Source organism: Barbatula barbatula (assembly GCF_947034865.1).
Source record: "Barbatula barbatula genome assembly, chromosome: 12".
NCBI lineage: Eukaryota > Metazoa > Chordata > Actinopteri > Cypriniformes > Nemacheilidae > Barbatula > Barbatula barbatula.
This window is the reverse complement of record NC_136775.1, coordinates 2,154,138-2,181,738: the sequence shown is the minus strand read 5'-3', so window position 1 is coordinate 2,181,738 and position 27,601 is coordinate 2,154,138. Positions and strand designations below refer to the sequence as shown.

Genomic DNA, 27,601 nt, shown 5'->3' with positions numbered 1-27,601 from the left:
GATGTTGTATTAACTTCCATTGTTTGCAGTTTGTTTGTGACGATGCAGAACTCGATTTGAAACCCCTTTGACTGTCATGTAAGTGCAATCGTTCAGTACAATTTATTATATTAATCCAACATATTACCATCTGATATCATACTGCCACCCCATCATTTATTTTGTCCGTTGCCACCCAAGAAAACAAGGTCATCAGCCCCAAGAAGTTGACGAGTGAAGCTTCTGTTGTATCTAGGACAACGTTTTGATAAATTAGCTTCATCGCCGCTCTTGTGTTTTGATAAGTTTAAAATAGGCCGTAATTAATCAGCCGTGTCTGTGGGATGGATAGAACGCTGACGTCTGAAAGAGAGGTCGCTGAGGGATCTGGCCGACGCTGCCGTGGGTTTGACGGATGGAGATTATACGGTGAACTTCTGTTCGACATCGCCGGAAGCTTTCGCCCGCCATTACGGGAGTCATCAGTTAGCTCGTATTGACATTCCATTACGGTGGGCAAATAACCGCGTTGTTTCGTATCTTTGCAGGCTGTACCCATCACTTTGACTCGATGAAGTACTGCTGCAGTTTCTTATCCCCCTAAAACTTTTCCACGTTGTGTGATTCTTTGGTTTGATATTCTTAGCAGGTGGAATCGTTGCGGTATCGAAACCCAACTCTTAACATTCTACTGCAAAATATTTTTATAGTCCATGCCCGCTGTATTATATTCTCCCATATTGTATTCTGTATTTATTCTAACTGTATATCCTGCACTTGCTAACTGTACTTCTGGTTAGACCTAAACTACATTTCGTTACACTGTACTTGTATATGAGTAATGACAATAAAGTTGAATCTAATCTAATTCTGTGATAAACTGAATTTCAAACACGGTTGGCACTACCAGTGATTTTCTTTTCTTACGCTGTGTCCGTAATCGCATACAGTGACCGTAAGTATGGTTTTTCATGAAATACCCACCAACGGCCGTTAAAATAGTATATTCTTTATAGTATGTTTGGGGGAAGTATGAATAAATATCGGACATACTGCACCTACCATGTTTTATGGTCATGTGACCCGTATGCTCTTTGAGGTATGACGTATTAACAACAACCTGTACCTAGGCGTCGGTACAAACATAATTTGCTTCCGAGAAATTCATTTATCTGTTCTAACGTTTAAAAATGGCCACCCACACTTTGAAGTTTCTGCTATTTTAATTTAATTAAATTTTGAGTGTTGCATCATGGGATAGACAAGTGTCCATCTGATGCACACTCACAAATCTTAGCGGAAGCAGTAGACCATTGGAGTGTTTCTCGCCTTCTGTTTTGTGCATACCGAGGTATACTAATGACTCTACTATACAGAATGGAGGTTTTTCGCGATTTCAGACGCAGGGTTCGAATGCACACTGGTGGTCATGGTGGCGTTCCTACATCTGAAAGCCATAATGTTATTGGTGGGTGGTACAGACAACCATGGACTATCCAAATTCTGCAGTCGGCAGTATGCGCACTTATGCATTCTGCAATATGTAGTACATCCATTTTTATACATTTTGGAGGGCATTTACCCCTGGTCGCACGCTTATGATGCTTATTATGCAAACTTTTGTCACTATGTAGTATGCGCACTTTCCATACTCTCTTCTTCCCACACATCCCGGTCTCTCTGATTTATGTAGTACGTGAGTTTGTAGAAAGCGAGCTACTTTATGCATACTCTCTTCACTATGTTGTAGTGTATCGTGCATACTTTTGTCACTATGTAGTATGCGCACTTTCCATACTCTCTTCTTCCCACACATCCCGGTCTCTCTGATCTATGTAGTACGTGAGTTTGTAGAAAGCGAGCTACTTTATGCATACTCTCTTCACTATGTTGTAGTGTATTATGCATACTTTTGTCACTATGTAGTATATGCACTTTCCATACTCTCTTCTTCCCACACATCCCGGTCTCTCTGATCTATGTAGTACATGAGTTTGTAGAAAGCGAGCTACTTTATGCATACTCTCTTCACTATGTTGTAGTGTATTATGCATACTTTTGTCACTATGTAGTATGCGCACTTTCCATACTCTCTTCTTCCCACACATCCCGGTCTCTCTGATCTATGTAGTACGTGAGTTTGTAGAAAGCGAGCTACTTTATGCATACTCTCTTCACTATGTTGTAGTGTATTATGCATACTTTTGTCACTATGTAGTATGCGCACTTTCCATACTCTCTTCTTCCCACACATCCCGGTCTCTCTGATCTATGTAGTACGTGAGTTTGTAGAAAGTGAGCTACTTTATGCATACTCTCTTCACTATGTTGTAGTGTATTATGCATACTTTTGTCACTATGTAGTATGCGCACTTTCCATACTCTCTTCTTCCCACACATCCCGGTCTCTCTGATCTATGTAGTACGTGAGTTTGTAGAAAGCGAGCTACTTTATGCATACTTTCGGAACTATGTGGTACCGTATGTTCACTTTCTTGCTAATCGCTGCACTGTGTAGTATATGCACTATGCTTTCTTTATGTCGCTATGTAGTACATGAGACTGTCTTCTAATATATTGTAAACAATTTGCCAAAGATGTCTAGATGGTATACTTCAGTCTGTGTTAAAGTATGCATCATTTTTTAGGGCTCATTGCTCAAAAGCTTTTGTGTGTTGTGACTGTATTTCTATTGACTTGACTGTTTTCTTTCTTTTTAGTTGTCGAGTCGTTGTTCTTGATGGTTTATGGAAGTGGATGGGCCATCAGCAGTGATCTGTTCTGGTGCCGATCCTATTTTCAGGATTATGGTTGGTGTAATTCTTTTGTTTTTCGAATGAAGTTGAAATGACTTTGACCTTCTACAGAAGCTTATACACCCATCTTAAAATCTTTATACATCATGGCTAAAAATCTACTTTTTATTTATGTTCACATCAGGAACTGAAATTGGGAGTTTCTCCACGCTACCTGTTTGTCCTAATGATAGGTGTAGGCAGAACGCAAGTGAGTTTCCATCCGAACGAGGCCAGTGACTGCAGCAGTGGAATATAGTCGTTCTTCACCTGTAAACCCTGAAGAACACAAACACACACTTCACTAAACTTCATCAGAGTCATAGACTTCACACACAACAGCCTACTGCATCAAACACAGAGAGAGAACAAATACATGGAGATAAAGATCAGAGTTTAATTTCCGCTCCGTTCTCATAACAGCCGTTGATAAAAAAGCTGTACTGTATGCAGAGATCATGAGAGCGTTTGTTTAATTTTAATGATACGTGTTGTTTTGGGCTGTCACAGGTTGTCCTGTGGTTTTAAAGAGAAGGCTTGTGCTCTCATTTCAGAACGAGCACACAGGAGTCAATGTGGTTTAACGGCACCTGTCCTCAGAGGAAAACATGTTGCGTGTCAGACACAAGACGACACGCGCAGACTCATAATGACAACACGCTATGTGATGATACTTCACACGCGATAGGGCACGCGTTCGGCACTTCCTCGCAAGTACATACTATGTAATTAGCAGTGAGTCACTCTGGGGAAAGTTTAGAATTGTTAGTTTAACAATATGACGACATGTGAAAAGCTCGAATTCAGCTGTTTTTTTTCTACATCAGTTACAACACTAATCTTCCTTCCTATAAATAAAAAGTCAATCATCGGTTATTTACTCTTTTAAATCCTTTATATGCCTTTTTCTTCTTTGGAACACAGACTTTGATGTTTCGAGAAATGTCTCGGCGGTTTTGTGTTCATACAATGGAAGTCAACGGGGGCCTGTGTTGTCTGGCTACCAACATTCTTCAAAATATCTTCTTTTGTGTTCTGCAGAAACTAAGTCAAAGATTTGAAACGTAAGTGGTCTTTGTGTGACAAATACTCAAAATATTGTTAAAATAGTCACGTACATCTAGATTGTGCTATTTGTAGCTAAACTTTTTGAAGTTAAATGACTTAATTATAAAGAATTTTGTCTTCGCTTTGTGCACCTTGGATAGATTTTGTGTGCCCAGATTGGTGGAATAGCTGTGGTTCATGCGTTCAGCCCTCGGAGGTTTGAGGTTCTGTTGAAATGGTTTTTGGATATTTGCATTGGCCAGGACCACAGCGGCTGCCCTGAGGGGAGGTTTAGAAATGTGATAAGAGGTTTTTGTTGGAATCAGTCCCAGCAGTCGACCCTGTAAACTGCACCCCTGACTCGAAATTAAAGCAGAGATGAGAAAATGGGGTCTGTTAATGCTTTTGCATTGCTGTGGGATTGTGTGAACATCTACACGTTGTTGAAGTGATTTTGACGCGCTTGTGAAGTGGAGCAGAATCGAGAGTCTTAAAATTGTCATGAAATGCTATTTTATATCGTCATGACTTCCTGATGAGCGCAAACGCTTTAGCGGTTTCAAAACATTGTTCTGTTGGAGAGTTTCATCTAAAGTTAATATATTATTACGAGAAAAAGTATTCCATTTTTTTACTTATCCTTTCAAGTTCCTGTTATTCAACTGGTTGTCAAGGCTGTTAGCAAAACATTATTACAATATCGAACACATGATTTGATATATCGACACAATTGATTAAATGTTTACTGTAAGACCTTGAATTTGCTCGACGTCGCTTTGGATAAAAGCATCTGCCAAATGCATTCATGTAAATGTCAAAAGCCAATTTCAGACTCTCACCCAGGCTTCACTTCTCGACAACTAAAAATAAGCCAACCTTGTTTTACACCAATATCACACTTTTCTGTCCCCCGAATAATAAAACAAAATAATAATTTTGGCAAAACTTAAAAAAATATGTCCAACTCATAAAGTTCGACCTACTTAATATTAGATCACTTAATTCAAAGGCAGTTATTGTAAATGACATGATCACAGACAACAATTTTGATATACTTTGCCTTACCGAAACCTGGTTTAAACCAAATGATTATTTCGGTCTAAATGAGTGTAGCCCACCAAGCTACTGTTATATGCATGAGCCACGTCCAGTAGGTCTTCTGACCTGGTAATTCCGCTGCACCTTTGTAGCAATGAATTACAATTGAGCCCATTTATAACATTATCAACTCGTCAATTAATCTAGGCCATGTCCCAGGACCCTTTCAGCTGGCCGTCATTAAGCCTATTTTCAAGAAACCAAACTTAGACCCCAATGAACTAGGAAACTATAGACCGACTTCAAATCTCCCTTACCTGTCCAAAATATTAGAAAAAGTAGTGTCCACTCAATTGTGCTCTTTCTTACAAAATAATGACATGCACGGAAAATTCAGTCAGGCTTCAGACCGCATCATAGCACTGAAACTACCTCCTTATAGCATCAGATGAAGGTAACATCTCACTCCTAGTCCTGCTTGCTGCGTTCGTTACTGTAGACCATAACATACTTCTAGATCGATTACACAATTATACCTCTATTGAGGGACAGGCACAACAATGGTTACTTATCAGATAGACATCAATTTGTCCATTTAAATGGGGAATTATCAAATCTAACGCAAGTAAATTATGGATTACCTCAGGGATCGGTTTTAGGACCTTTGCTATTCTCCATATACATGCTGCCCCTTGGAATCATTATTAGAAAACATGGAATTTGCTTCCATTGCTATGCAGATGATACTCAGCTATATATCTCATCAAGATCTCACCAAATTGGCAGAGTGCATTGAAAATATAAAACATTGCATGACCTGTAATTTCCTTCTTTTAAATTCAAATAAAACAGAAATATTACTTATCGGACCAAAGATATTTCGGATTATAACCTGCAAATTGAAGGCTGTTACTCCAACAAGCACAGTAAAAGATCTAGATGTTATATTAAACCAGTCTTTTGGTAATCACATCTCAAATGTCACAAAAACAGCATCCTTTCATCTTAGAAATGTTGGCAAATTACGAAATATTCTATGTGTTGCTGACGCGGAGAATCTTATTCATGCATTTATGACCTCAAGACTTGACTAATGTAATGCGCTACTTAGTGTTTGTCCTACATCATAAACAAACTACAGTTCGTTCAGAACGCAGCTGCCAGAGTTCTAACCAGGTCCAGAAAATACGTTCACATAATCCCAATGTCATCAACCCTTCACTGGCTTCACATTAAGTTTTGTGTTGACTTTAAATATAAATAAAATTTAATTGAATCTTCGCTGAATCTTCAGAGCATCGTGTCTGTTATTAATGTTCTGATGTCTAGGCTATAAATAACCTCTCGGTCTGACACCATCTATCACGCTTTGACTTTAAATAGTCCCAGAATCTTCTGGAAAGTCTGGCAGTAATTTTGAAACTTGGATTTTCTATGAATTGATTTTTTTCTGCTTCATCAGGTTCGTCTTGCCACATTCACGCTAACCGGGTGTTCTTTGAATCCGTGGGGTGCATAGTTTTCTCACCTCTGCAGGAGCCACAAAGGTTACATCGCCAACGGACGTGTTTTAATGGTCCGTCTACTGTCTAGATATCACACTGTTTCAATGACCGCACTGACCTTCAAACTTCCCTATCTGCTCCAAATGCATGTTAAATATCGTGCCAGAAAAGCAACGCGTAGTTTCCCATCCCGTCTAGTTTGTTCAAGATGTTAATGCTGTTATTGCTGATTTATGGTTATGTTGTTCCAAATCTTTATGCAGGTTTTGTCGCCGCCAAAGCTCAGCATCTTCATCTGTTCCAAACCTGACGTGTGTTCTATGTTTTGTGGATGAAAATTGTAACGTTTTCATGTCCTTTAAACATCACTGTGTTAGGTCGCGATAAACTGCTTAACAATTCTAGAGAATTGAACTTTTGTCTTTTGCAGATTTAAGCCATGTCATGTGGGCTGGAAACAACATCAACGGAGTAAATAAAGATTTCACTTTATTTTTGTGTCGACCGTTCCTTTAACGGACATTCCAGATGTAATTTCGTCGGAAATACAAATGTTTCAAATCTTCGCTGTGTTGCTGAAACCAGGTATGTCCAAATTTGTTGTTTTTCAGTTTATGGAAAAATAACTAGCTTTTTAGATGATTGCATACTGTTTTAACTCTTTTTATTGGTTAGATATTTGCAAAACCCAGTGACGAACATCAGGGCGACAAAAAATAATTAATAAAAATGACCAAATATGGAGATAGGTTTCAGGAGGACAGCAGACAAATTTTGGTATGATGTACTTTATAAGCAATCATATGCTAAGCATAGTTCAAGTAATGTAGTCCTGGGTACATTTTGCTGAGAATTTTCTTCAGATTTCGCCAAATCTGAGATGTTTTTTCTCCTCAACAACATACCCTTTTGCACTGAAACTTAGTAAAGATTCATTATGAGCGTCCTGATGCGAACATCGTGTTAAGTTAATCTTATTTTTCTTCTAATTGGGTTTCTGATAACCGCTAACAAGAGTTGTGCTGTGCTTCAAACAGCTACTTCATAAAGCTTCTACTTAACATGGTGAACTTTCTTGAATTTGTCTCCTCTCAGTCCAGTGAGAAACCTTCAAAACTCATAGATCAACAAATCCAATCTGGCGTTATCCAAACATCTGAAGGAAAAAAACATCGAGGGCCATAGTGATTAGAGTTAAGACTGTACAGACATTGGCAAGCTTCAAAACATGGCCTGCGGTAGTTACACAAGAAATTAAATATGTATACATTTAAAGATTAGAAATCCAGGGATCTAGACCGAAAAACCATAACAGTATGGGACTAAATTTCACATCAATGCCAGTGTGGGATGAATTGGTTTCAGCAGTCGGTGGATTTGTATCAGTATGTTAACTCACAAATTGTTTCTAAAATGGGATGCAGGAATGAAACATTTTAGCATCTTTTTGCATCCGTGTCAATCAGTTATTTCCATCATTCCACCCAAGCAGAAAATGTCATTGCTCAGACGTTGCTCTTTCGTAGCTCTTGAGATTTGATTGGGTTCTCAGTTGTGTTTTGTTTCATAAACGTAGTCTCCGATGTTTCTTCTAGAATTGTTTAGGAGAAATAAGAATCAAATGGGACTGTAATTGTTGAAATCTATGAGTATGCAGGTGTAAAATGAAAAATGTAGATTGTCGAGGAATAATCTGGATTTGGGTGAATTTGATGAGAGTTCGTATTGAGATCTTCAGTAAGATTGACTTTCGATTGCAGACTGAAATATCTGAGATGCAGACGACACTTAAAGGAAAATTCTGTCATTATTTACTCACCCTGTTGTCATTTTAAACCTGTGTGATTTTCTTTCTTCTAGAAAACATACATTTTGAAGAATGTCACTAACCAAAAACCATTGGTCCCGTCACCTTTTATTGTATAGGCACAAAACCAATGCAAGTCAATGAGGACCAATGGTTTTTCAAAATGTCGTCTGTGCAAGAAAGAAAGTCATACAGGTTTAAAATGATTACGGGGCATGAAGGTAAACTACGCTTTAAGCAAGTTTCAATTGCTTTTCCATTGTTTAAAAAAAGAATCAAGATATTAAGGAGATGTCATCTGTGATTGTTCTCTAGTATGCGACTGTAAAAGAATATCGCACCATTTTTGTCGTCACACTTACAACAGTATATAGATGGAAGCTTTCTCTTTTCTCCGCACATGACGCAAACCGTGATATTGCGAGTGCCTTCCTGAAGTATTTTAAAGTACGTCTTAATAACATGAGAAGTTCACTGTCAGTGTAATAAAAGCCTGATAAGGCAATTTCCCCATCAGTGCATCTAAACTAATAAGTGTCCCAGAGAGTGAATCTTCAGAGATTATTCCTCAAGGAAATCTAAAATGGAAAGCAGTTTTTTTTGGGTTGTGGTGGTTCAGAGGCTGAGCCCTGGTGCCAAAGAGCCCTCAGTGCATTACATGTACAAGGTTACAGTCATATTGATTTTCTTCCCTACGACAGGAATAGAGCTCTCACTCAATTTGACTCGTATTGAACAAACATGGCTCACTTACCCAGAACAAGTGCTTTAGACATTTGTGCATACGTTCAAACATTAAAGTCTCTATTGTTTTTTTCCCCCTAGAAAGAAAAATCACAGATGGAATCTTAATATTTTAATTTTTCCTCTAAGACATCAATGAGATTAAATGGAAAGCAAATTGAAAGTCTCATCTGCATCTCAGACATTTCTCCTGACTTAAAGAGTCAGAAATCTCACAAATGTGTCATTAGAGTTTCAGAAGAGACGTTACAAAGTGTCAAACTGAGCTCAGATTTGTCAAGTCTGCGATCAAAAGTCAATATTATTATCCAGCATTTTTGATCAGATTTACACAAATCCAGATTGTTTTACCGCTTCAATCTACATTCATTTCACACCTCCATATTCTTCATGCGTTTTGAACAATCTCACGTGTTTCTATTTTTTTTCTCCAATGCAATTTTAGAAGAAACACATTTTTCCGTAAATGAAAACGAGAACTCCTTTGAATCTCCCGAGCTATGAAAGAGCGACATCTGAACACTCTTTTTTTCCTCTAAAACTAAATAAACAAATGTACGCTAATGCATTAAGAGCAAGGCAATACAATGCCCATCATCATAAATGACCCTTTGTGGCACTATATTAAAAAGCACTTCTCAAAGTACCATCAGTCTGTATAATGAATATTGTGCAGTAATTGACCGGCGCTGTAAGAGAAACCTGATTTACGAGACACGAGGAGTGAACGCACGGGTGCGCTGAAGACTGAAGACTGAAATATCAGCGAGCGAATATGACAATGATTGATAGCCTCGCTGTAGACAATGTCAGACAGCAGCTGAACGTATCAATTCAAAACGTCTCCATGCATTCGTTAAAAGATCCCTCCAATGAAACTCTGCATGTTTGTATCGTTCTGATGGAATATACATCAACGCGCCCTTACAGAATATTACTGCCGAACGCTATTTACGGGACCCTTTAATCACGGCCCCGCAGAATGCTGGGAAATCTCAAGCCCACTTCTATTTGAAGGCAGGCCGTCAGCCGAGCGCCGCTTAATGTAGTCGGACAGAAACAGTGTGTCCTTACCGGCTATAGAAAAACCGGTCACGGCTTGTCAGAAAAGAGAGAGAGGTGAGTGGGATGGAGAGGTGTAGGATTATACAATAAAACTCAAAACTCAATTACATTGATAGCATCAGTACACAGCGCTAACTAACACTACGCACACAAGCTGAAGTGAGACCAACCCGAGAGGAATCGATGCTGAACTGACCGATATCTGATGTCAACAAGTGAGGCTTAGTCTCTGAGCAGCAGGATCCATTACTGTCACTCAAACAGCCCTTCTGATGTGCCGTGGGATTAACTGCGGCTGCTTTGTGTAGTAACAGTGAACTTCACAACAACTAAATCTAATTTCATGTTTTTTAAATGTTTATACAGAGAATTTTGGATTTCGCTGAACAGAGCATTAAAAACCATCACAGATATTCTAATGGTTTCCATAAGAAACCATAACGAATTATTAGCGTTTTTCCATTAAAACCATTACAGAATTCCATTTTGTAGCAACTTTTGTGCTTTTTTCCATAGGATTTAATAGTGGTCTATAAGTTCCCATCTGCCAGACAACATCGGACCAATACAATCCATCACACACCAGTAGACACCAAAATAGTTTCTATTAAATCCAAGACAATTCCCATTATAACCATCAGCTCAATTACATTGTCTGTGGTGTTTTGTGCTGGGTTCTATTGGTTTTTTCAGCAGGGATCATTTGTAAATAAGAGTACATGCCATTTAATTTTAGACTAAATTACATCAGGGGATTGGAAACCGTGATTTGTTGGTCATTTAAAAAAGGTCATATACCGTTCATATCACAACTTAACTTATAGTTTATCATACAATGACAAAGAAAATAACTTCTCTCTACTAAAAGAGAAAAAAACGTGCACATTGAATCATGTTGTTGACTTATAGAGAAATGCAAACAGAACAGAAATGTGTATTTGACTCACATCAAGGACCGTCCACTGTTCCACCACTATAGCGTCATACGCAGTCGCTGCGTTTGTGTCGCCCTCCACGCCCTCCTGGAACACAAACACGCTGTCCACCGTTTTAGTGAGTGGACCTGCTGGAAAGAAAGAAGATGGGTTGTTTCTTTCATGTAGTTTTAGCAAAAACATTTAGTACACAAGGCTTAGCAATACGTATGAAAACAACTCAAGACACAGACCTCATCTACTGTAAACTGTCCCCAATTTATTATATGATTTCTCTCTTATTTTACTCTGTCCTCTCTATATCTAAACTTCTATTTGAACTTCAGCTTTGTTGAATTCTCTTTCGTTTGTAAGTACTTTAGGATGAAAGTGTCTGTTAATGAATAAGTACGAATGTAAAATAAAAGGTTTTAAGAGAATAGCCAAAGGGCTCAAATATGTGTAGGCATTCCATTGCTTTTTATGTACATTTGCTCAAATTTGTTGTTCAAATATGCACAGATGTTCAAATTTGTGTTGATGTTGAAATGCATTACTGATAATCTAGAAAACTGTCAATCTCTTGTTGTGCTCCACGTAATAAAAAATCTTTTGGATTTGGAACAACATGATGGTGAGAAAATATTGATCATTTAATATGAGGATGTACGTTTATTTAAAAATATGTTGAACCAGTGAAACTTGAGAGAAGTCATCCTGAATGTAAAGAAAAAGCCATGGATACAAGACAAACAGAGACCGACGGAGGACCAAAATATCCGCGCATAAATCTGAAATGTTCCTGACTAAAGAAGCTTTTAGATTTCACATTTTAAAGGTCCGAAGTCGCCGTCCGTCCTATGAGGTTCCTGCTCTTGGCCCTAATTTACCCTGAACTACATATACAGAAGGAAAATAAGCTCTGTTGAGTATTGAAGACGAAAGCGCGGGCGTCTGGGACCCTCTCACCATCCTGTGTTATTTCTGCTAAATGTCCTCTACTGGCTTTACCCCTCCTCTATTTACACACTAATGCTGTTTGTGCTGCCCCTGTCGGGTCCGGGAGACACTCCAGATTACATTACAGAGGGATGGGCGAATGGGGGGTCCGGCTGAGGGGGGCTGTTACCGTCGCCAGCGTTCTTTCATCAAAAAAACCTCTTTAAGGCCGCACTTACTCAATTGAAGACATCTCACCGGCCTTTCAAACGGGGCCATTGTTCTGGCCGCCATACATCAGATGTTCCCACTTGGGAACGTAATTGGAAAACTCCACTTGGGAGATTGCCTCAGTCGGGCAGCTCGTCTGGTCGGGCGGTGATGTCTCAGGTGAGAGAGTGAGAGCGAATGCGTTTTTTTCTGTGGACATGCCAAACGTCGACTCGATACGGTGACGGCTCTGTGAAGAGGCCACTTATGGAGATTGACAGGAGAGAGAGAGATGGTCCGTTTGATGGAGTTCAGATGTGCAGTTAGTCTGGACGGTTCAGTTGTGACTCATAGGGTTTAAATGTGTAGGACAAAGTTGCTAATGCTTCAGACAGCTTATGTATATTTTACAGCGCAGACTGGAAATAGGCAGAGACGACGTGAGGTTTGAGGATGTGCACATATTAAGTAAAACCAACAATTTCATTGCTCGATGGAGTTTTTCGGTGTGTTTTTATAAGTCTTGTTTTGAGGTGTGAAATTAATGTAGATTGTAAAGGTCAAATCTGGTTTTTAACTGAATTTGATGAGAAATGTTTGATTTCATATTGAGATTTTCAATCATTTTGACTTGATTGCAGACTTGACAAATCTGAGCTCATTTTGACACTCTAATGACACATTTGTGAGATTTCTGACTCTTTATCTCAAGAGAAACGTCTGAGATGCAGATGAGACTTTAGCAAAAGTTTCTCTTTGCTCTCCATTTAATCTCATTGATGCCTCTGAGAAATAATTAAGATATTAAAGGGACGTCATCTGTGATTTGTCTTTCCATAAATTGTTATTTCACAGGCTCTGCTGTGTGTTGAACAAGCATGTTGCACTTGGAATAAGTTAAGCTAGAAGTTTACTGTTCGTGTGGATCTTTGAAGGTAAAATTGGTGTTTGCTGTAAATTTGATTTACGAAATGTGACACGTTTACAAATAAAACGAAATATTAAACAAGAAAAATAATGTTGGGTGAGACTTGATTTGTCCATCTTAAAGGGCCGTTCACAAAATAACTATAACGACGACTTTGACTCTTAACTATATTTGCGTCCAAACCAGCGTACGATAACGGTATGTTTATTTTAAGCCACCGCCCTGCACTGTTCCCAAACACTAAAATGACTGTAGATGACCTGCTGCTGATGCCTTCGTTTTTCATTCTGGAACGTCTTTTCTCCTAAATATGATCTTTCTGAAGGTGGGATCGTGTCCGGGATGTAAAACAAACATTTTGCCAGCTTGCTCAGACTCACTAGCGTTATGTATAACATCAGCTGGAAAAATTGTACTGAAAAACTTTATTTTATAGTTATCATTATAATGTGTACGGCCCTTAAGTAGGCCTGCTTTATCAAATACTCCGTCGAAAACCGTCAACCATATTAAGCTTCAGTGTGAACACAGCAAATGAGATCAAAAATGTATTAAAAAAGTAAACAACATTTCTGATTTCATTCTGATTTCCGCGTAAAAAAAATGATACGCTCCACCTTTAATTAATGAAAAGGTGTGTATGTGTGTCTCTTTTGGAAAAGAAATGAGTCCATTCATCCTCGCATCCTTTTGTGCATCACAAATGCGACGGCGGAGGTATCTCCCCATTCTTTTCATAGTGAGATAATACCTTATTGGAAATTCATACGCTGAATATCCTCCTTCGGGGCATCTGTATATAGGCAGAACAGCATGAATAGTCAGGTGCATAAATGTCACACAGCTGTGAGCACAAATGCTTACAAATAAGGTTTTTTGCTCTGAAGGGGGGGCCGGGGTGTTTTTTTTTGCTCTGAAGTCATACAAAAGAAATGTTGATTATTTGCTGCCTCGTTCATCAGGTTCGGAAGTTGGAGCTCGTGGACGACCGCAAGGCTATCCTTCACATCCGAATCTCTAAATGTTAAATGAACGGTGGTGGCTTCTGAGATAAAAATGCACCGTCGGCCTGATGGGCGGCATGCAGGCTTTCATCAACACCACACCCATCACTTCTTTTTCTCACCATGGAAACCGCTCTGGGAGGAGGGAGAGGGAGAAGGAAAGATTCTTTTTGTGGGCCGTTTTCCTGGACATCCTCAATGTCCCTGAGACGGAAGCAGACGAGGTCACAGGCGAAGTGTAAAAGTAAATCAGTGGAGCAGAACGGCAAAAATCCATCAGGAGACTCTGAGCCGACACAAAACCCCCATCCAGCCCTGGACCGGTGGATAAACTCATATCTGCAACCCTGAGGGCAGATTGTGATGGTGATGAGGAGTGGAGCTTGCCACCCCTGATCTCTTGAGAGATGCTTTCTGATCTTCTATCAAATTGAAAGGCAAACCTGTCAAGAACATATCCAGGTCATATTTCACCCCCCAAAAAGAAAGAGATAAGAATTTTGATAAAAGAAAATGAAGCCTGTTTTAAGACAGTAAAGTGTCATAGGACCTAATACCCTTAAATTCTCATTATATTAATGGAAAACAATGAATATTATTTATTGAAATAGTGATATATTATTTCATTTGTCATGGATTTTTATATCAAGCTTAATTTACTAGCTTTAATTTATTATTTTTTATATTGTTTTCTAATAAAATATTTGTAATAATAACTATTAAAGTAATAGAGAAACATGTTATGATGCCAAACATCTGGACACAATTATGGCACAATTCTTGATTGATAATGAGAGTTTTTGAGAAAATGTGAATTATTAAAATATTACAATTCAATACATTTTACTTCTTTTCTCAATGCAAAACAGCACATCTTTATTATAATTTTTCTGTTTGATTTTTGCAGAAACGTGACCTTGACTTGTTTTTGTGAGACTCTTATTCTTTTCTGCGTGTGTACGAGTTCATCCTCGCATATTACGGACGTGTTGATGTTTACTGGGAGAACGCGCTGTGAGCACATCACCATGGAGTTCTCATTATGCATTCGTCGACCAGGCTCAAAGAGAAGCTAAATTTGGAGAGATCTGGACCATGTGCTCGCAGGGTTGATAATGAATGCGACTCCAGCCTTTCATGTAATCAGACGCTTATAAAAAGTCTACACGCTGCTGGTGCTTTGATATCACATTGTTCCCGGAATCCACGGGGCATCTCGCCTCGCACCTTCCTCCTCCTGTAACACTGCTCTCACTTCTTGCTATTTCTCTTTGCACGTGTTGTTGGCATGAACACCGTCATTTAGCTTTTACAGTTCTGGAGCTGTAAAAACATATTTGTGTCGAATATAGTTACATCTTCAGTTAGTTGCTAAGGCATCAGTATCATTATTGTTCCAATAAACCCTTAACCTATTTTGCATAGATGCGTACAGCGCTCTTTCGACATTTGCCTGTAAATCTGTAAAACGCAATCCACTCAGAGCACGTTGCTTAGCGATGCCCTAGCAACCGATCAGACCAATATAGCAAATGCAATGCACATGTTTAAAACCACGCAGAACACCGTAGCAACATCCTGGCAACCATCAGCAGTACCCCATCATAGCAACACACTCCAATTCACTCTAATTAACAAGTTAGGAGTCACATAGCAATGCCCTAGCAACCAGCCAGTCCTAGCAACCCACAGGGAAACACACATAAAAAACTGTTGAGCGATGCTCCTAGGAACCATTTACAGCACCTTAGCAAAGTAAAACACAACATTTCACTCGGAGCCAATGCCCTAGCAACTGGAAAGAACTGACCTGACAACACCCTGGCAACCATCAACAGCACCCTAGCATAGCAACACAACACATTCCTCCCAGGACATTTTAGCTATCGGATAGTGAGACCCTAACAACCACCCTGGCAATATGCAAGGCAACATGTTTGAAACTACTCGAGTTACCTTGGCAACACCCTGGCAACCACCCACAGCATCCTAGTATCGTGCCATTGATTATTTTAGAGTCCACATTAACATTTGTTCAGTTCTATTTCTCAGTGATTATTCTGGGCTACGCCAGGACAACTTGCCCCTCTAGATTTGCCAAACAATTTGGCATGATCTTACAGAGTCTACAAGGGAAATTAATTAACTAATAAGAGGCTTGGGTTTTGCCACATTGCGCACACTCTCTTAAAGAGAGCTGTAAATGATGACAGATACCCTGTTTTCCCAACGTCCCCCATGTTATAACCCAGCCACAAAACAAGCTATATCTGTTAGATATCAAACACACAAAAGCTTAACTCAAACCACCAGAGCATTTCACAGAGAGCAATGAGATCCTGAGCGCATCTCCACTGCACGCCGAATTGCATTCTGTAAATACTCTACGTGCACTAGAGCGAACGAAGCCCCGCGAGGAATTTTAATGGGATTCTTAATTACTAAGACAGAAAGTAAATAAAGGACGAGAAAAAAACTCATCGAACGAATTACATTTTTACCAATTTATGATTTGTTTAGTAGCGATGATGTGATGCTTGAGTTACTGAATCATATATCACACTGAAAAAGTTGCAGATACAGATAAAGAAAATGTGACGTCTCTCTCTGATAAGAAGCATTGAGAAATCAGGAGTCAAGAATCGTTTCTCTCCGAAGGTGAGTTCATCGGAAGTATTACAGTTTTATGTTTTTATTCTTGTACTTAAAAACCTGTTTAAAAATTTGATAATTATCACAAAAAGTATCATATCCTAGACAATGTACTGTATGTAATATCTACTTTTTCTTTGAAAGAAATTATCTTTGTTCTTAACACTGTACTTCCAAAGCACAAAGCTCTGTCTTTATAAAACCAAATAAGCAACAGCCACAGTAAAGAGTAAGACGTCTCAAAATGTAAGAACTGTAAGAAGTCTCACCATTGTCATTGGTCAGCTGAAAGTATCCGTCCACAAGCGACGCCCCGCTGTTGAAATGCTGGGTCATGTGATCAAGCCAGTTGGCTTCTAAGGTGCCTATACCTTCACCCATCGGCTGTATCCGCAGAGGCACTTTAACCGTGTAGTACTTGAGCTGACCCTCACGACGACCCGGATAATTAAACAACCCGAAGAGCTCAGCTCCTGTGGGCACATGTTAAATATACATTTCAATTAAAAAATACATCAGTGTAACACGTATATTTGCATTGGAGGAAGTGATTTAATGAATCAGCTTGTATAGTTCTATAGGCATTCCTTGCAAAAACGTAACCTTGCATTTTTTGGCTGCTTTAGACAATTTAAAGATCCAGTTTAATTTAGAAATTTAGCGACATCTAGCAGTGAGGTTGAAAATTGCAAACAACGGCTCAATCCAGCCCTCCATTTTGAAGCACTACGGCGGCTGACACAGAACTCAGATGTCGTCACCTTTCACTTCTTTCCCAGAGGAGATAACGCATTTACCGTAGAGCAGTTTGTCCGTTTAGGGCTACAACATGGTGAATTCCAAGTAAGGGGACCCGTGGTGTATGTAGATAGAAATAGCTCATTCTCAGGCAATAAAAACATAACGCTTTATTATGTAAGGTCTTTATACACCTCTGAAAACATAGTTATGTATATTATATAGAATTTTTGTCAATAGATCTTCCAATAAACAGCACACTGGACCTTTACCACATTCATATTGTAGGTGTGTCGTGCTATTCCGAAATGAAGCAACTTAATGCATCATAACATTGGCGTTATTGTTACGCTACCTTCTGAAATGCCACCTTTTGGGCACATCAAAGGACAGAATCGTTTGTATACAACAGGGAAATCCCATAATGCATTGTGATGAGCAGAATGAAAAAAATCTGTCAAATAACTACAGAAAGGTTTTGACAACATAACCATGTCTAAAATGTATAATTTTTCTCAATAATTCTGTGCTACTGTATGTAACTCATGTAAGTGAACTAACCAGGATTTTTGGCTGATTGATCACCATTTCTAATCACAGTATTACTATAAATGCCATTGTTAGAACCATTTTGGATACCATGGTTTGTCTAAATTACAGTTAGCTTTTTGTTTGTTTATTTACAGTAAAGCCGTGGCTCATTTTTGACCCCACTGGAATCGTCTCTATTGTTTTTAGATGGATGTACTGTATGTGCTTCCTGAAGCTTGATAATTTTATCCCCCGTATAAGATTACATTATTTGTATAACGAAACCGTGTGTGTTTTACTGAAGAAAGAGGAGGTCTTAAGCATCTGGGAAGTATTAAGGGTATGTCAACTATGAGAGAGTTTTCATCTTTTGGGTGAACTGTTTCTTTACCCATAAACAGTTCTGACCAGCTAGGTTTTCGTAAAAACCAAATGGTTTTGCAGTCGTTCGATCTACACCAGCCCCAAACTCGCACTAACCAAGCTTGTTTTTATTTATTGGCTTAGTGTGATTTGTCGGCCTGTTGTTGTTCTCTGAAGTGTGTGCTGTTTTGCTGTAGTCCTTCACACTTCATTCATTAGCTTGTATAGCTTGGCTTATGAAGTCGTTAGCTTGTGTCCACTCGAGTAATCAGGGAAATTAGGTAATATAGTGTCAATCCTAATGGAGTATTTGGGACCGTCGTTTCTCAGCAGAATAGCTTCGCTTCTGGGAGAATTGACCATCCGTTCGTCTAAATGAGATTATGTTTTGTAGAAAAACAAAACAGCACTTACGCCTGCCACACATAGAAGGAGCGCTCACCTAATGGATTACGATAGTGTAAGATGAATTTGTTTGCGTGCCCGACTCGGCCCCATAAAACCTTCCCATTCAGATCTATATTAGGACTAATGAGAAATTGACCAAAAAGATAAATATGGATGCACTTTAGTTTCGGCAGCGATCAGTTAGATTGCGACTGACTGCATTGAGTCATTAGCCGCCACCTGACGGGAGCGGGCATAGAAAATGAAAGAACTGAAAGGGCGTTCAAGAAGCGTGTTCTCCTGGCTTGAATGAGGTGGAGCCACAACAGGTGCTTTTGTAAATCTGCAAGGCACTTTATTAACAACTTACTTTCTTTCATTTTATTTATGACCACTTTTATGGATAAGCAGAGTAAGACAGGAAGTGATGCAAGAGATTTGAAATCAAAGGTCCGAGCCGTGTTACACACATTATTTATTGTTAAGGATGTTTGCTACAACCTTTATTTATTGTAAACAAACTTGTATGAAATAAGTAAAAATCTAAAGAATGTATTACTGCTGTCATTCTGAAACCATCATTATTATTAATAACCCTTTAAATTAATAAACATTAAAGTCACCCTTTTTGTTTATTACTGGATGAACGACTAACAGTTAAAAAGTGGTAAAAAGTGTTCAACTTTGACAAACGGTATTTAATCATTTAAAAAGTAAAGCAAAATTGGACATCCGAGGTTTTGGAAGGACAGCGATGATATGCAAAAAGATTTAATATGAATTTGAGGGAAAGAAATCATTTTAATTACATAATAAAAAACATAAAATTTTCAATTATAATAATTATGCTAATATTTTGTACGACAAGGAACAGTACATCAACAGCATTTATTACTTTATTACTTGTATTTCAAATGTGTATTTCTACCTCAGATAGCACATTTTTGATCAAAAGTTGCAACTCTTAAAGGAATAGTGTACCCAAAAATGGTCCCTATTGGCTTTCCATGGTAGAAATCTAAATTTTTAACGTTTTATTTTTAACATTTTCAACATTAACATTGCTCGTATAACATCATCACAAGAGGAGGTCTTATACATCTGGAATGGCATAAGGGTGAGTAAACTATAAGATCATTTTCATTTTTGGGTGAACTGTTCCTTTAACTTTTCCTAAACAGTACCGAACAGCTAGGTTGTGTTGGAAAACAACATGGTTTTTGTAGTTCTTCAATCTACACAAGCCCTAAACTACACAAACCCTTAAAAATATACAAAAGTATAATTATGCTTAAAATCTCACTCGGCCTCTCAGTGTTTTTTTAAACATCTAAATGTAACAGGTCCAAGGGGTCCATCTCCAAAAAAGACCCCCGGTGCCAGCAGTGGTAAAGAAGAGGTTCACAGATGGGCGTCATGCTACAGACGTGTCTGATGACTTCTAAAGGGTCAACACGTGATCAGCACAGGTCCAGGATTACTGTCATCTTTGTTGATCGGTGTGACAAGGTCAAACACTTTGTAGTCCTATATGTGCAGTTATACAGAACCACAGAACACGACAAGTCATTTCGTGTTTGCATTCGCATTGCATCACATTAACACAAACCACCCCAAAGGTCCAAAGGTCCTGTGTCTTGAGAAGAGCTGGTGAGAACTGTGGAAATGTTTTTCGAGCTTTCACGTGTGCCCTTTTATCGTTTTCTCTGCTACTATTTTCTTCATTAAGTTGCACTATATATTATATATATATTTATTTAAATATATATATATATATATACTTATTGTCTTTTGGCTTTTTCTTATTTCTTGCTGATTTGTAATAGTCTGTTGTGCTGTATTAAAATGTTTGTTGTTTTAAAGCTAAGTGTGTGTCACGGCTACGTCATGGGTGGCGCCAAGATAACGATTGTTTCCAAACAAGTTTTAAAGACCCCCCCACATCAAATAGCCCAACCCCAGTGAATGAGCTTGGTCTGTTTGTTCTGTTAACATCAACGTCTATTTAATATTTATCATCCCAACCGCCTGATGAATGACAGTGGAGCTGAGCCAGTTACAATAGACATCAATACAGATGTTTTTAAAAGTACAGAAGTCAAAATAAATCCTTGACTTTTTTCTAAACGAATGAGGAAGAAATGCTAATTATATTTCATTTACATAAGTTGTGCATGAAGAAACTCTATAGAGATATCAGATCTCTATAGAATCTGTTGCATTGATATTTGAATGAATACACATGCAGATGTTTTACTTAGACATTTTTATTTTCGAATTCCCTTTACGTACATCAACTAATCTCGTCCTGCCTTTCTAAATAAATGATTCACACCTCTGGCTCAACAGCTACACCGAGGGAGTAACAAACCTGCACCTCATCTGAGCTCTGAGCGTTTTACACCGCTGACCACCATCATTCTGTTTTATAGATGTTCGCCGGGAGAATCGGAGCGATTCGAGGAGGGAATGACTGTATTTATCAGCAGTGGTGATAACCCAGAAGACGCAGTGCGACGGGACCACCGGCAGCCCTCAATTTTGTGGCTGAATGAGAAAAGCTGGTGCGGCGTGAGACCGCCGTTACAGGATCATTTTGCCACCTCCAGATGGAGACTTTGGTTGGCGGCGCGAGATTCCCAGCGTGGTGAACACCGTGCACGGCATTAGCAAAAAATGGTTCCCGAGCTAATATTGAGGTGGGCCATCTGGATACTGGCAGAATAAAAAGAGGTTGAACAAAGCCTAATCCAGCACCCGCTGTGTGTGTTCCTGTAAATGCCAAGTCTGCCAAAATCCCATACGTCAAAGCGTTGCATTAAAACTTAGGGACAATGCTTTTCTTTAATCGTGATTAGATGAATGCGGGACGATAAGAGACTGTCACCCAGAGGACAAATGATTTGGTGCATCTTTCTGTCACCATGAACGAACAGTAGGGCTGTCCCATGTAGTGCATATTCAGTATAATTCAGCAACGTGGTGAATATGGTGATTATTTTAATTCATTCGACCATTGCGTTCCCTAAAATCGTTAGATTAGTTTTAGGATCTTTCATTGTCTCGGGGCTTGAATGTCAAGTTTCAATGAATCGATTGTAAACTCTTTCTGTGCACAGTAAACGTTGCTTTTTGTATAAATGTATATAAATGGAAATGTATAATTATTTATTCCCACATGAAACAATACTGTAGCATGCTTGAGTGTTTACCATAGTAAACTGTAGCTGTATTCCTAGATACTATAGTTTTTGAACCTTGTAAATACAGTTTACTATAGGAAATACTACAAAACAACAAACAAAAAGTGGTTGTTTGACCAGTCATACCTTGAGTTTTACTTTATAAGGGATAGTTTACCCAAAAATGAATTACTCAACCACGGTTATTGCAAACCTGTTAACATTTCTTTGTTTGGTTGTACGCAAAGAAAGATATCTGGAAGAGTGTTGGCAGCTGAGATTTCTAGGACATCATTGACTACCATATCAGAAAATAATTGATATTTTGGAGAATTTAGGAAAACAAACAGTGCTGGGACACCTTTGACTACCATCTTAATTTTTTCTACTATTGTAGTCAATGGTGCCCTCAGAAATGTACGTTGCTGACATTTTCTCAAATATCGTTCCGTGTGTTCAATGAACAAAGAAATCTATACAGGTTCGGAACTACTTGAGGTTGAGTGATTCATTTGTGTGTGAACTATCCCATTAACACTTTTATAGTTTGCACATTAAATCCTAAATCCAGGTGGCAAAAGCTGACAAACGTCCAGACATCTTTGCTTTCATATTTATAGCCTTGATAAGGTTTAGTCTCATCAAAAGGATAAAAATGATCAACCCACCTCTCTTCGCCAGAAGCAGCCTGCCAGGTTTCTCCGTGGTGTCTGTGATTTTGGCCGTGTCGTTGTTGTTGTGTGTGAGTGCATCTCCTGGCTGTGTTTCACCAGATTTGGATAGATCATCTCCATCTTCACCTGAAGCAGATTTCACGTCTTCTTTCTGAGTCTCACCTCCCCCGTTCTCCGCTCCGGGCTCGTCTTCAAGCTCCGGCTCCTCCAGGGGGATGGGGCTGGGAGTTAGCCCGGAGCCGTGCAACGAGCTGGGGCTGGAGTGCAGGGAGAGGGAGGGTTCCTCTGGTTCTCCGTGCCGGAGCACGTGTGGGCGTAGGCCAGCTGGCTCCTGGATGAAGCCTACAAACATGATGCCTTGATCTGCAGCATCCTGGATCTGCTGTTGAGATAAACACACCACTGTTTTTATGTGTTTTTATGGATTTTGAGAAACAAGGTCATTGTAGCTTGTTGTTGTGATGACGCTTACAACATTTCTGTTTTGTGTCGACAGAAGAAATGACAGCAGTTTTGCAATGAGGGTGAGAAAAGGGGTATTTTTATTCTGAGCCATTTTGAAGGGGAACATCTTTCATCATTCATTCACCCCTATGTCATTTCAAATCTGTATGACTTTCTTTCTTCTGCAGAACACAAATGATTTAAAAGAATATGCTGATAACTGATGTGCAGGTTTTGTTTGACATGAGAGTGAATCAATGATGACAGAATTTGTGTTTTTGTGTAGACTCAAAATCAGTTCAACGGGGTCGACCGGCAACATCTTAAACATCATTTCTGTTTTTCTCCGTACAGCGGAATTGTCAACAATGACGCTTGGATAAACCCGTCACCCCGCCAAAAGGTTTGCTTCTGAACAAGATAAGAAAGTAATTTCACTTGTTTCGAGGTTTGCTCCGATGTGCCGCATTACCCTTAACAACGAAAACAAAAGCAACTGTCTTTCTCCCACACCGTCAGCTATTTGAAATTAGTAAGTGCTGAACACGATGGCAGAGGGCCACCACTGACCGCCCGGCGCATCCAAAATCAGCCGAGCATCTTACACTTTATTGTCAGTTTGCGTTCAGAAGCCAATATTTGAATTCTCATCAAAGCGAATTGAATCGTTAACTGTCAAGGAATGCTAATGACGCTATTTTCCATTATGGCGCTTTAATAAAGGCCAGCCTTGGGCCTGCCGCCGCTATCTCCGTCCGAGGCCTCCGCCCACGTGACGGGAATCAGTTTCGGCGAGGTGCCCGGGTTATTTCCTCTCAAATTAAACCATGAGCGACGCATTGTTAAATGCATATTGAACGTGGACTCCGGGAGTCCTGTCATTATATTTGCAACAATGATGCAAATGAAATTGCATAGATAAGAAGCCATTTTCTTGCAGGCTTCCTCCCTCGGTGAAAGGCCACTGAATAATTTCCGAGTTTGATGTGCGAGGGGGGGGGTTAGTCGTGACGGCTCGTTGCGATTTTTCACACTGAGATGTTTAAGGAGAATATAGCAGATATAGAATTGGAATATACCTTTTAAAAATTATTTCACACGGATAACAGTTACCTGAACAAAAATAACTAAAATGTAAATAATCTTGACGAACAATTCTTACTTTTTTCACATAGCCCTGGATGTGTTCTGGGGTTGGGATCTGTTCGGCAGACATGCACTCCTCCAGTTTTAGATGGTAAGGCTCAAAGTCTGGATTCGTCTCCCAGCTGAAAAGACAAGAGATTATGTGTTTTAATGTACATCAACTGACCATTAAACAGGTCCAGAGCAGCGATATACATCACCAACAAACACAAAAGAGTTCATTTCAGTCACATGATTATTCAGACAGAGAAACTCACTAATGCAACATTTACTAAAAAATGTGCAATAGTAAAACACATTAAGAATCAAAATGAAGGCCATTGATGCACTGCAAGTCGCTTAGGTAAAATGTAAAAAAACACATTCAAGAAACATGCGCTGCTGTTTCTTTATGGGGCGATTTGTTAAAGAAGTAGTTCAACTTAAAATGAAAATTCTGTCCTAATTTACTCGCCTGCCTCTCATTTCAAACGTGTATGACTTTCTTCTGCAGAACACAAAAGAAAAGTTTGAACAATGTTATAATAGAAAGCCGTTGGTCCCCATTGACTTGCACTGGTACAATAGACGTGAATGGGCATCAAACGGTTTTTGGTTAGCGACATTCTTCAAAATAGCTCCTTTTGTGTTTAAAGTCATACAGGTTTGAAATAACAAGCAGGGTTTTCGGTTTGAGGTGAACCACTGCTTTAAAGTTGTGTGTAATTCTTTAAATGTTTAATTGCATTATTCTTAGCTTAGTCTACAAATATATTTTTCATTAACAGGTCAAAACAGTGTCTTTGCTTTAGGATGCTAAAGACAGGAATGTGGGCAGAGCAAGACAAAGATTGACCTGATCCTGCCCTTGTGCATTTTCTTGTAGGATATGTTCCTGGAACAACATCTCTTTCAACCAATTAGAATTAGGTTTAGGGTCAATATTAGGTTTAGCCAGTGTAAACAAATCCAGTTAAAAAAGCTAAATGAACTAGACTGTAATAAGCGAGATAGTAATAAAATCCCGTAAAAAAAAGAAATGCTGTATACTGTGTTATGAAACAAATTCCATAAAGTATATTTCCTGTTTTTCTTGTTAGCAATCTTTTTCTTGACGGTTCTTGACCGTATTTCAAGAATTACAATTACAGTTTTATTTTAACGTGAAAAATCTACTACAAAAACTTTAACATTCAATTCAATCCATTTTATTTATGTAGCGCTTTTCACATGTGCATTGTTCCAAAGCAGCTTTACAGGGGAAAATTGAAACTGAAAAAAAAATGGTAAAACACAATGCATGGTGTTGATATAACAATTTAAATTATAATAAATGCAGTCTCCCGGTTGTTTATTGTACATTGTAGGTTAGGGACTTGCATACCATTCATAACAGTCTATTGTTTCTCTCTGATTTAACAGAGTTAAATTATGTGGGTTATGACATTTCTTTGACTTGAATGTTGAAAAGGTGTTGATCCAGGAACGCATCTTACTCGACGAAATCCCGTTGACCCTGTAATAGCCTGTACGACATCCCATTGCCATATTTAACATTAATAATACTGAGGACAAACAGTTCATCCATAATTTCAGATAGCTGCATTAACTCATCCACTGCACTGTTACTTCAACAACTGCATTAACTCACCTATTGCATTGCAACTGTAACAGCTAATGTCAATAATCTATGCACACTTAATCACTTGCACTATTGTTTAGTCTAAATTATGATCTGCTCATATCCACCTGTACATTAATGTTCATAGTGTTAATGTTCATAGTATACAGTCATCTCTATATATTGTTCATAGTACATACCTACTGTAAAATATTTTCATAACTGTATTACATTCTCTCATATTGTATTCTGTATTTATTCTAACTGTATATCCTGCACTTGCTAATTGCACTTCTGGTTAGACCTAAACTACATTTCGTTACACTGTAGGCCTACTTGTATATGTGTAATGACAATAAAGTTGAATCTAATCTATCTAATCTTCATCTGCCAAGAAATACACTTCCACAGGCTATTTACTCTATGTTTGCCAAGTGAATAAGCAGTGTGATGCAGTAATGTGCAGTCACAGCATTGGTCTCAGTGTTGAAACGGCTTTGAACGCCCTCGTCCAATCAGAACGCACAGATGGAACTATCCGTTTTATAAGCATGAATAATCAACTCTCAAAAGCTGCAGAGGAAAACCGCAAGCATCCCTGTGAGGTGGACTGTGCATCCCCTCCAGCTCATCCCAGTACGGCCCATTTCACTGTCTGTGTGTGTGACGGAGATTAAACCCACCAACCTAACGCTTCATCCAGCCACAGAGTCACAGCGCAGCAGGACGCTGACTCACCTCTGTCACGCACACACATGCATAAATTCACACTTCCCGCCAACACACGGCCATCTGCTGCTTCAGCGCATTCTCCTCACATGAACCATGCTGGCGCTCTTTGTTTTAGATGAAGATGCATTTGAAAAGCAGCATATGCATTCAACGAATGAAAAATACCACGTTGTATCCCCTGAAACCAGTTTAAAGCTCAGATGTTGTTCTTTTATTTCTCAGGAGATAATAAAGTTCTAAGTCGTGTTACTTTTAAGTCTCAAGCCAGTCTGGGATGTATCTCCCAAAATTACTTTGAAGAAACAAACGAGACGATTTCAGGTGTAAAATGAATTTAGATTGTAGGGGTAAAATAATCTGTATTTGCTCTGTGAGAGACGGTTTGAGGTTAAGCTGTAAACTGAAACGTATTTCTCGAAGTTTGTAGAGTCCAATGCATGTCGAGATGCATGTCGAGCTGAGTTTGACACGTTGTGAAAACCTTTCTGAAACGTTAATTTCCGACTCATTATCTCAGGAGAAATATCTGAGATGCAGATGAGATGTTTCCATTTGTTCTCATTGGTGCCTAGAAGTAATAATTGCGATATAAAAGAGAGATAATTTGTGATGAGAAATGAATCCCGATCATATTTCTGTTATGGGTTAAAGTCCCAGTGAAGAAAAAATGACAATGCCAATTTTTATGGAATATTGCTTATTTTAAATAGTTTATCAATTTGGGTCATTCTCTTTTAAAAAATTGTGTGTCCTCATAATCTTTAGTTAAAATTTGAAAATGCACTTCCGTGCTGTAGTGACTATCCATCTTACATGACGGCTTGGGGCGGAGCATCTGACAACTCCTCCCCTCCAACTGTCAGTCTGCTGCCAGTTCCATTTAAAAATGCAACCAAATCGCAGAGAAAGACAAAAGCCACGGCCACTGTTTTTCTCATTCAAAATTCCATTTCACTCAGAAATGCGTTGAAATAAAAAACTTTCTCAACTTCTGGATCACTGAGACTTTAAACTCCTTAAGAAACAATGCAGAATCTTCTTTGCAGGAGCGGTGCCATTAGAAACAATCTCTCAAAGTAATATTATGAATCGAAAAGAATCTGAACCGTCTAGATCCGAGATGTTTCTTAGATACAGATCTTAGACGCAGCTGGGTAGCTCTGCTATCAAAAGCCTG

General features: G+C 38.9%; 1 protein-coding gene across 3 annotated transcripts in view; it reads right to left on the bottom strand.

The window, feature by feature from the left end:
- Positions 1-27,601, bottom strand: part of rftn1b (raftlin, lipid raft linker 1b) — a 70,144-nt gene that overhangs the window by 7,054 nt on the left and 35,489 nt on the right. The window contains exons 4-8 of one of the 3 annotated variants that reach the window (XM_079470262.1): positions 24,109-24,214; positions 22,497-22,884; positions 16,897-17,100; positions 10,928-11,046; positions 2,950-3,053 (exon numbers count right to left, since the gene is read on the bottom strand). In XM_079470262.1, the coding sequence (XP_079326388.1) occupies positions 2,950-3,053; positions 10,928-11,046; positions 16,897-17,100; positions 22,497-22,884; positions 24,109-24,214 (921 nt within the window). The remainder of the gene's footprint in view (positions 1-2,949; positions 3,054-10,927; positions 11,047-16,896; positions 17,101-22,496; positions 22,885-24,108; positions 24,215-27,601) is intronic. The other 2 variants (XM_079470263.1, XM_079470264.1) reach the window with 2 other exon arrangements.